The sequence below is a fragment of the Cryptotermes secundus genome, unplaced genomic scaffold (assembly GCF_002891405.2).
Source record: "Cryptotermes secundus unplaced genomic scaffold, Csec_1.0 scaffold1828, whole genome shotgun sequence".
Taxonomy (NCBI): Eukaryota; Metazoa; Arthropoda; class Insecta; order Blattodea; family Kalotermitidae; genus Cryptotermes; species Cryptotermes secundus.
Genome location: NW_019734993.1, coordinates 33,078 through 43,923, shown reverse-complemented (window position 1 = coordinate 43,923; position 10,846 = coordinate 33,078). Strand labels below are relative to the sequence as shown.

At 40.5% G+C, this 10,846-nt stretch overlaps 2 protein-coding genes across 6 annotated transcripts in view; both read right to left on the bottom strand.

Annotated features, from left to right (window-relative positions):
* Nucleotides 1–561: 561 nt before the first annotated feature.
* LOC117282687 (zinc finger protein 271-like) lies at nt 562–2,227 on the bottom strand. The gene has a single exon (XM_033753319.1). The coding sequence runs from the start codon at nt 2,210–2,212 to the stop codon at nt 1,139–1,141; it is 1,074 nt and encodes a 357-aa protein (XP_033609210.1). The 5' UTR covers nt 2,213–2,227; the 3' UTR covers nt 562–1,138.
* A 21-nt stretch (nt 2,228–2,248) lies between these two features.
* Nucleotides 2,249–10,846, bottom strand: part of LOC111869194 (zinc finger protein 436-like) — a 16,693-nt gene continuing 8,095 nt past the window's right edge. For 4 of the 5 annotated variants that reach the window (XM_033753320.1, XM_033753321.1, XM_023860491.2 and 1 more), the window contains exon 5: nt 2,249–2,644. In XM_033753320.1, the coding sequence (XP_033609211.1) occupies nt 2,270–2,644 (375 nt within the window). In that variant the 3' untranslated portion in view covers nt 2,249–2,269. Of the gene's footprint in view, nt 2,645–9,942; nt 10,235–10,846 lie in introns of those variants that run through there. The other variant, XM_033753323.1, reaches the window with a different exon arrangement.

Here is a 10,846-nt window from a genome sequence, read left to right as displayed (position 1 = left end):
ACTATCCTCTGCTGTTATATAGATGTGCTTCGGCCTTGCAATTGCTTTTTGTTTATCCATATGAGCACCCTTTCAACATCGAGAATATGTAACCATTGCGTAGATATTCTTGTCACTCCCTTTGAAGCACAATCTTCTTAATCTTGTCCTTGTTCTTGAGGACAGTGCAAATCGTTGATGTAGACCAATTGTATGTGTGTGCTAGATCAGCCACACTCACACCTTGTTCTTGCTTTTCAATGATTTTGCGTTTCATTTCTATGGTTATTTTTATTCTCTTATGGCTGTCTTTCTGTGGCACAAAAAAAAAATCACAAATGTGTCTGAACACAAGTCTGGAAAAATGTGTGATCACAAGCGGCACTAAGATGCTAGCGGAACAAGTGCTAAACACACACTGATGTAACAAGCACACAATCCAAGACTTCCCCTTCCGTCACTCATTAAGAGTAATTTTTTTACAATTTGTTTTGCTTGTTATGCGAATTACTCGTTATGATAGGTGCTCGTTAAGCGACATTCCACTGTACTATATTCCTGTACAAGCAGAATCAAACCACCTTCATTTAACTTTCTTTTTATAATCAATATACCAAGTATCCTGCAAACAGATATCTCATCTGCAATGTCCAACATAGCATAGTTTGTATTCATCTGACCAATCCATAACAGTTATTTCAATATACTCAATCCAAGCGATATATCAATCTGAAACTAACTGTTCAACGAATTTACTCACATGAAATGGCAGACGGGTACAGATAACATACAGCAAAATACATATGATGCTGCTAAATTATGTTTATAAGCTTTCGATCCATTTCAGTGATACACTCTACTAATTATTCGCTTCCAGTGCTGAATTAATATCGTAACTGCAGGAGAGTGTCATATCGTGTCTTGTCTGTTTCCACTCAAAAAGACAGGGCATTGCACACATTCAGCAATCAGAATCAAATGGAACTAATTTGCACAGATGTTTTGTACCATGGGACTCAATTCATTTCCCATCAATTCAAAAGGTTAGCAACAGCAAACAGCTCCAATATATTGTAGCATTCTATATGCCACACACAGTAAAACTGTCTTACTTACAACATGAGAAACTGTTGCATGCTACAAGTCGCATACTGTTCCTTTAGACTACACCCATCTCAACTGTTCTATGATTTACTGCTACATGAACATGTAAGCGCTTGTGTTTCTTCAGACTACTCCGCATACTGAACGACTTTTTACATACATCACAACAAAACGGCTTCTCCCCACTATGTATGCGCTGATGTGTCTTCAGACTACACTGCTGACTGAATGACTTTTTACATACATCACAACAAAACGGCTTCTCCCCACTATGTATGCGCAGATGCGTCTTCAGATTACCCTGCATACTGAATGACTTTTTACATACATCACAACAAAACGGCTTCTCCCCACTATGTATGCGCAGATGCATCTTCAGATTAACCTGCGTACTGAATGACTTTTTACATACATCACAACAAAACGGCTTCTCCCCACTATGTATGCGCAGATGCGTCTTCAGATTACCCTGCATACTGAATGACTTTTTACATACATCACAACAAAACGGCTTCTCCCCACTATGTATGCGCAGATGCGTCTTCAGATTACCCTGCATACTGAATGACTTTTTACATACATCACAACAAAACGGCTTCTCCCCACTATGTATGCGCTGATGCGTCTTCAGATTACCCTGCATACTGAATGACTTTTTACATACATCACAACAAAACGGCTTCTCCCCACTATGTATGCGCTGATGCGTCTTCAGATTACCCTGCATACTGAATGACTTTTTACATACATCACAACAAAACGGCTTCTCCCCACTATGTATGCGCTGATGCGTCTTCAGATTACCCTGCATACTGAATGACTTTTTACATACATCACAACAAAACGGCTTCTCCCCACTATGTATGCGCTGATGCGTCTTCAGATTACCCTGCATACTGAATGACTTTTTACATACATCACAACAAAACGGCTTCTCCCCACTATGTATGCGCTGATGCGTCTTCAGACTACACTGCTGACTGAATGACTTTTTACATACATCACAACAAAACGGTTTCTCCCCACAATGTATGCGCAGATGCGTCATCAGATTACCCTGCGTACTGAATGACTTTTTACATACATCACAACAAAACGGCTTCTCCCCACTATGTATGCGCAGATGCATCTTCAGAGCACCCTGCTGACTGAATAACTTTTTACATACATCACAATAAAACGGCTTCTACCCACTATGTATATGCTGATGTCTTTTCTGATGGCTCCGCCGACTGAATGACTTATTACATACATCACAACAAAATGGCTTCGCCCCACTATGTATGTGCTGATGTCTCTTCTGATGGCTCATATAACCGAATGACTTTTTACATACATCACAGCAAAATGGCTTCTCCCGACTATGTATGCGCTGATGCTTCTTCAGATGACTCTGCAGACTGAATGACTCTTTACATACATCACAACAAAACAGCTGCTCCGCACTATGCATGCATTGATGTGCTCTCAGAATTACCTGCTGACTGAATGATTCACCACAGTCATCACATGAATATTGTCGATCCTCACCATGTACGGGTTGAAGTTCATTCAAATTACCCTGGAAAATGAGAGTAAATAACATGAAAAATCCTAATAGGAAGTGAAATAAGTTTGAAGCCCCAGTACAGTGAGATGTTAAATCAGTACGCGTGAGAGTGGTGACAGAGACGGGAGGGAGGGACAGAGAGAACACACCCCCTTGTGTGGTTTTTGCCTGAGTCCATGAGCATGTATGGAGATTTCTGATTCAACAGACGTTAAGCTGCACTGCCACTGTTTAACAACTTCCAAATTAAATAAAATTTTGCATTTGTAAGGCTGGACTGGCATCTAATTAACCTTTAACGGCCAAATGTTATGAGGTAGGACACATGCTCTCTAGGGAGTGCTGACAGTTTGACCTTGGGTTTGAAAACAGAACAAACGCTCCTAAGGTCATGAAGAATGAAATCGTTTATCATGGTACTGGTTTCAATACTATTTATGTTTAGATATGACTGTTTATGACCTGGTCAGCCAAATATAGAACAGCTTTGTTTCGAGAACTGATGAGGAAATATTCATCGGTGCTTGCATATGAGTCTGTGGGAACTGCCCACATTCAAGCAAGTGTGACAACGCAAGTGTCATTGCTTAGCAACAACGAGTAAACAACGGTTGCTAGGCAAATGCGAGTAAACAGCGGTTGCTAGGGAACTTGTAAACACGGTATCTGGCAACAGCAGTACCTATTATGTAACCTTTTTCTATATTTCCGACTCCAGGCTACATAAGAAGATACACTGAGTTACAGTGACAGTCTAGTTCTACCGTTCTACGATTCTAGTTCAGTGTTCAAGCAGTTCACTATTGTTGTTATCCATCTGTGTATACTGTGCAGCTGCAATAAATCCTATAGGATAGTTCAACTAGTGGTTGTCACTTCATTCATACGACATCCCACAAGTGCTTCCAGAGCCTTCAAGGAAGTGTGCCGCATTCAAGCATTGCTTTTCAATGGCGAATTATCAGTCAGGAAGTCAGTGTCGGATTGTCTAATATTTCTTTATCAGTTAAAAAGTCAGTGTCAGACTGTCATATAATTCTTTGTATATCACTTTTATTTCATGTCTAGGAAGAGGTCTAAATCCCCTGAGCCAGCATTACTTTGTGAGTAAAAAGCTTCTTTGTCACTGTGACTATTGGTATCAGTGTCGGACTGGCAATCTTTTCGACTAGTATTATAATTACTTTGCAACACTATTTTGCGAGTATTACTAATAGGTGAGAGTGTCGCTTTGTTAATCAACACAATTTATTCGATTTTGCTAGAAACCCCCTCCCCCAAGATGATTCTTCAATCGCACAAGGCGAATATCACGGTCAGTGGCGCTTCTCGGGGGGAGGCCAACAGTCACATCACTGGCCAATGAAAGGGAAACAAAGACATCATGCCTTTCGCTAAATAATAAAAGCAGGAGAACAGTCTTCTATTGTAAAAAGTGTGATGTTGCTCTGTGTGAAGTGGACTGCTTCGAGAAGTTCCATGAGCATCAGTGTGCGTGTGTATCGTATACTGTGAAGTGACACAGTTAAAACTCTTGTACAGTCTGAACAAAATATTATCGTATATAGTGGTTAATTGATTATATTTACAATATCACCATGATTCAAGGTTGAAGAAAAAACATTGGGTAAGTCCTTTGGAATTTCATAACATATATAATAAAGATTATATTTTGCATTTCATGACAAAATAATCACAGTTAATTTTCGTTGGTAAAAATTGCTCTTCTGTGTACATGTAGAAAATTTTATTGTCTTTCAAGTTCTTTTTAGTTTGTATTTCTATGTTGCATAGAACAGAAAATATGTATTTTTTCTGAAAGTTTGCAATGTCAATCAATTAGGGTGATTTAAATACCGGATGCAGAGGGCTGCCGGGAATTTAAAAGTCCATACATTAAAGGTTAATAGTGGATAGGCTGCTAAAACGAAATAACAATAAAGGCTGAGCTAAAAATGATACTAAGAAAGGCTGCATATAGACCGGCAAAACCATCCTACACGTGACTATATATATATATATACAGGTTGTGCCAGGAGGAATGTGCAAAACTTCGGGAGGGTGTTCCTTATGTTAAAGTAAGCCAATATAACCCAAAACACCTATGTCTAAAGTTGAACGGTTACGGAGATAATGGCCTGAGAAAAGTGTGGTCTTCTGGCGGGTCCACGCACTGTACCTGTCAGCAGAGACGTCTTATCTATGTTTGTCCTTGAGTGTGATGATTCACACTAGCCATAAGCTCATGTGCGGCTACGTCATCAATAGTTGGTAATTAGTTGTGCGGAGTTGCTGAAATGCCTTTTGCGTTTTCACATGTGGAATATTGTGATATGCATTTTGTGCGTGGAATTTGCAGTGGCAATGCACGTGCTGCTGTTGAAGAAAACCATAGACAATTTCCCAATCAAAGGATTCCATCTCGAAGTGTATTTACGCAAATTCATCAGACATTGCATGATACTGCTTCTCTTCCGAGTGTTTCTGTGCACTCTGAAAGGTAGGATGTATCAATGACAAATACACAAAGGAACATTCTTGAGATGGTTCAGAGAAGTCCGCGTCTGTCCACTCATAGAATGGCCTCTTGCATCGGCGTATCACGTATGAAGGTGTGGCGAACTTTACATGATGAAGAGTTGTATCCTTACTATGACCAAACGGTACAACATCTGGAACCAGGCGACCATGCACAGCGTATGGATTTGTGCCACTGGATAAAAGCTCTCCCAAACTGTTAAGAGTCATTTTATTCAGTGATGAGGCGTCTTTTAGCCTGGACGGTTTAAATAATTTACAAAATGTGCATACGTGGTCCCATAATAATCCATATGAGATAATGGAAACGAAATTCCAAAAGAGATTTTCCCTGAATGTACATTCAATACCGTTATGTAGTCGGCTTATACCAGTATGCGCCATGTTATGTCAGCGCTTGCCAGTCATGTGTCATGTGTCATGTATAGTGCTTGGAACCCTAAGGACAACTATGACATGGCGTGCAAGTTTCTTTGTAGTTCAATTTAATGGTTTCATGTCTCTTACAAGTTAGTTTGATGCTATGTGCATTATTAACATTACAGAAACCACAAGATCCTGCCAGTTTTAATATGTATTTTGTAATCAAAAAGTGTGTAACACAGGTCAAAGTTTCACACTTCTCTGGCCATTATTTCCGTAACCGTTCAACTTTGGACATAGGTGTTTTGGGTTATATCGGCATACTTTAGCATAAGGAACACTGTCCCAAAGTTTGGCACATTCCTCCTGGGACACCCTGTGTATATATATATAATGTGTGTGTGTGTGTGTGCGCGCATGTGCATGCGCGTATAAAAGGCTTCAAAAAGAATAATAGCATAGTGTCAGTTAAATAGACATATCCATCCTGATACCATGAGCAAATCCATATGAGTCATCTCCTAGGTTGCCCACAAGTTTCCTTGACAATGTAAACGTTTGGCTCTTGCCAGAAAATGGCCACTACTTCTGCATGTGTGAAATGGTATTGGGCACACCACACTGTGTAGAAGCAGGAGTACATAGGTACATAAAATGTATACAGAAGTATGCAGTCTACACAACAACATTCTACATTTAAAAGCAAGTAGACACTATCATATCAACATTCGGTTTTATTGATGCTACATGTGTTAACCCTTCTAATGGGTCACCATTGGGCATACAATGATACCAGACTCAGTTGGTGAATTGCATTTAACAATTTGCAACTAATTCTTCAATAAGGATCCATATTGTGCACTTGAGTGTTTTTAAATACATAAATTGAATCTTTCAGTTAAATTTTAAAATACTCAAGCAATAGAATTTAAAAATTATCGACTAAAGATTAAAACATAAAAATTACAATTGTACTACAATGGAAATGAAATGTTTTTTCATAACTCTTTAAAACGCTAAGCGTTTACGTGTTTTTTGGTGGTAGAAGTGACTACAGTGTGGGGCACCTGCGTATCGGGGTCTTCTCTCATGAGTTAGGTCGTGTGGTCTTGACATTCCTGTATTGTCTTGTGGAACTTATGCTCACTATTCTGCATGACACCCAACAGGTTGTTTATTCAGAGTGATCTGTAACAGTTTCTTAATTATTATAAGGAGAAGCTTGTGAGTGTTTTTAAACTCATTGTTAGCTTACCATAAATTTGATTTTCTTATGATATGTGAATGGGTTGCTCCTTGTGTTGATGTTGTCGCTATGCTGTAGCGGTTCAGTCTAGACTACTTGTTTGGGGGGTATCTGTATATGTGTATGGGCTGCTCCCTGTGTTGATGTTGTCACTATGCTGTAGCAGTTCGGTCTAGACTACATGTTTGGGGGGGTATCTGTATATGTGTATGGGCTGCTCCCTGTGTTGATGTTGTCACTATGCTGTAGCAGTTCGATCTAGACTACATGTTTGGGAGGGTTTCTGTATATGTGTATGGGCTGCTCCCTGTGTTGATGTTGTCACTATGCAGTAGCAGTTCAGTCTAGACTACTTGTTTGGGGGATATCTGTATATGTGTATGGCCTCCTCCCTTTGTTGATGTTGTCACTATGCTGTAGCAGTTCGGTCTAGACTACATGTTTGGGGGGGTATCTGTATATGTGTATGGGCTGCTCCCTGTGTTGATGTTGTCACTATGCTGTAGCAGTTCGGTCTAGACTACTTGTTTGTGGAGTATCTGTATATGTGGGTATGTTTGTGTAGAATCGAGTGGTATGAGATAAAGGGGAGGCTACTGTGAGTGGCTGAAGAGATACGGAAGGGGTGTGGTTATTTGGTGTGTGTGTTTTTGCTAGAATGTCGAATATGGGATTATGTATTTCTGTAAATATATCGTTCATCTGTAGACCCTTCTTCCTTATGTATCACATATATAACATGTTTCTAATGTGTTGAGTTTGCGTCCTTCCTTTATATATAATATTTTCATAGTCTGGTCCATCGAGCCAAATGTATATCCAGCTTCCAAAATGTGTTATGTGAATATAAATATAAATGCTATCAGGACTAATAAATAACATTCTAAATTCATTTTTGTAGTTGGTTTCTAGAGGGTATCATTGAAGATGAGACTGTTCCACAACTGACATTCATTTCTGATGAAATTTATATATAATATTGTAACATGTTGCGCAACGGAGAACCCCTCCCTACCCAGCAGCAACGNCTCCTGCAGTTATGTTAACCTTTAAGTGCTGAAGTGTCCCTTTTGTGCCAGTCATGAGTAAGGTCGCCGTGGCCAAAGTACCCCGTTTTGGCCAGTCGGGCGTTTAAACTCGGCTAGTGGAAGCGCACGCACACGCCACTAGTGGAAGCACATGCACAGTCCTAACTCTTTATTTTTAAATGCAGTAATTACCAGACAGACTTGAGTAAAACCCTAATAGAGGAATTAAAATAATATCTAACTGAACAACAGCAAATACAAATATGCGTTTGAGTTATGCCAAAACTTATCCACGATCCAGTAATTTTATTTCAGATTCTGCAGACAGGTATGTTAAAGATATATTGTAAAATTCGATGTACATACCTTTTTTGTTGTTACCTGCTTGATGTATATATAGGTTCAAATGAAACTACAGTATTCGATTTCACTACAAACGCACAGAAAACAGATCGCGCTCTGTATCTCAGCCATGATGCAGCTGTCTGTTCATTCAAATAGAAGGGGCAATAACCTTTGCAGCTCTAACGGAAGGTCTTAGCACTGAAGAAGGGACCCCTCCAGATTTCTCTTGAATAGCCATTCTTTCCTTCTTCTGACCTTCAGTCAAAGATTCAAAAATCCGAAGGGTGTAAGCAGTGCTAGCAGAAGACCAAATGATTTTATTGCTTCCAGCTGTTTTATGACTCCAGGGACTGTGTTACAAACAGAAATGAATTTATAATGCAGAACAACTCTGTGCAGAACTGGGAAACCATTTTTGCAGTACGCATCAAAATTAAAACAAAAAATTGAAAATAGTGTATAACACTTTGTATTAAAAATTTCAAATATTCCGTTATAATAATAATATATAATATATTGTAACCTGTTGTGCAACGGAGAACCCCTCCCTATCCAGCAGCAACGTGGCAACTCAGGCCACAGGCGCGTGTCGGTAACGTAGCGCTCCCTCCTACCCCCCCTCCGCGGTGACGTAACGCTTGGTGACGTACGACGGCGCGAGATATCAGCGTTGCTAGGCTATACGCCACGTCACACTAGCAACAGTGCATGGCTATATAAGTGGACTGCACAGCAGCTACGAGTCAGTTGTAACATAGCAGTCGGCAACGTTAGTTGAAACATAGCAGGCTGCGAGTGTGCGATAACTAAGAAGTCAGTGAGCGGAAGACTTATTGTGTGCTTTCCAGACATAGTGAGTGCTGTAGTACAGTTATACTTGGAGTGTGTAATTCAGGGAGACTTGTATAGCTCCCGCGTTATTAGCACATGAAGACTCTTGAAGATAGTGTTAAGAGATTTTGTTGTAGGGTTTGTAAAGTGTGGAAACCCGTATCAGTGTTATAATTAATTGTAGCCAGTATTTGTAGATTGTTCAATAAACCAATTAACGATCTCTACGGCGTATTCAGTAACGTAAACACGTTACACTGGTGTCAGAAGTGGGATTTGGACTTACACACGTGACCGACGAGATTCGATCTCAAGACACGTGACAGTTTGGTGTCAGAATTGTTTTACAAACTTGAACACGCCTCAACGATTTATAATACCGCACGATGGAAATTGAAACAATTTTTGAACGCCTAGAGGCGATACTAGACGCCGATAGAAAGGCCCGGCGAGAACAGATGGTCGCCATGCGAGAAGGGCTGTTCGCAGAAACAGAAGCCACCAGAGCAGAAACAAGAGCTATCCAAGCCAAGATGGAAGCCATGCGTCAAATAATGGGCACCAGCCACATGGAGTTGGTGTACGCATTTAAACACGAAAGAGACGTAAAGACGGTAGCCTGCCAAGGGTTGGAGGCACATCTAGAAGAAGAAAAGCCGGCCCCAGTGGACATGAAACCTGAGGCGGAACAAGAAGAGGTCCCCATTGCAATACCGGTCGAAGTGAAGATGGCCTGCCAAGAAACAGAGGCAGAACTACTAGAGGTACCCATACAAGACGCCGAAGTAATGCCGGTCAGAGAACCGAAGAAGAAAAGGCGCAGGGACCGACATCGACGAAATATAAAGAATTCGACACGGGAAAACTGTGGACCACGGATGAAGTTGGCTGCCCCCTGCAGGAAGACATCCCGTCGCACGACAATATATATATGATATATTTATATATCATATTTTTATAGTCTGGTCCATCGCGCCAAATGTATATCCAGCTTCCAAAATGTGTTATGTGAATATAAATATAAATGCTATCAGGACTAATAAATAACATTCTAAATTCATTTTTGTAGTTGGTTTCTAGAGTGTATCATTGAAGATGAGACTTATCCACAACTGACATTCATTTCTGATGAAGCATGGATTCACTTGAAGTGATACATAAATACAAGGAAGTTTTGCTACTGGAATTCACAGAATCCACATCTAACCCATGAAGTATGGCTCCGTCCAGTGAAAGCTGGAGTCTGGCATGCCGTAAGGGGAAAGGGGATTGCTCTACCAGCATTTTCTTAACAGAGAAACTAACTGTGAAAAATACGTACAGGTCATTTTGACAATTCTTTTGAGTTACAAAAGAAGAAAGACTCTATGACTGGGTTCAGCAAGACTCAGCTACTTCCAACTTTTCACGTATATCTATGCAGGCTTTGTCTGATAATTTCAGGGAGAGAAATATCATCACTGGTGTTTGGCAGGCACATTCACCCTACCTTTCTTCTGTGTTTCTTTGCATGTAGAGTAAAAAAAAAAAAAAAGCTATCCTTGTACCAGGCTGTGAAGGCCCATAGAGTTGTGAGGCGTTGAGGGTCCCACACTATCTAGACAATCGGCTCAAAAATGGTGGTAAGGTTCTCAGCCTGACGCGCTACCCGCGCTTTTCTCCCCAGGAAATTTATTTAATTAATTAATGGTACTCATTTCTGTTAGCGGCTAAGTAAACCCCAGGGCCTAGTATGGCTGGAAGGATTAAGTCAACTGAAAAAAATCCAATGACCTCATCCGGACTTGATCCCACAACCTTCCGGCTTGTAGCATAGCCCCACAACCAACTACGCTACCTCGTGCCCCAGTTCTTTGCAGGGCA

Bases quoted from the DNA above. Each gene is read 5' to 3' on its own strand.
- LOC117282687 (XM_033753319.1), bottom strand. From the start codon at position 2,212: ATGCATCTGCGCATACATAGTGGGGAGAAGCCGTTTTGTTGTGATGTA.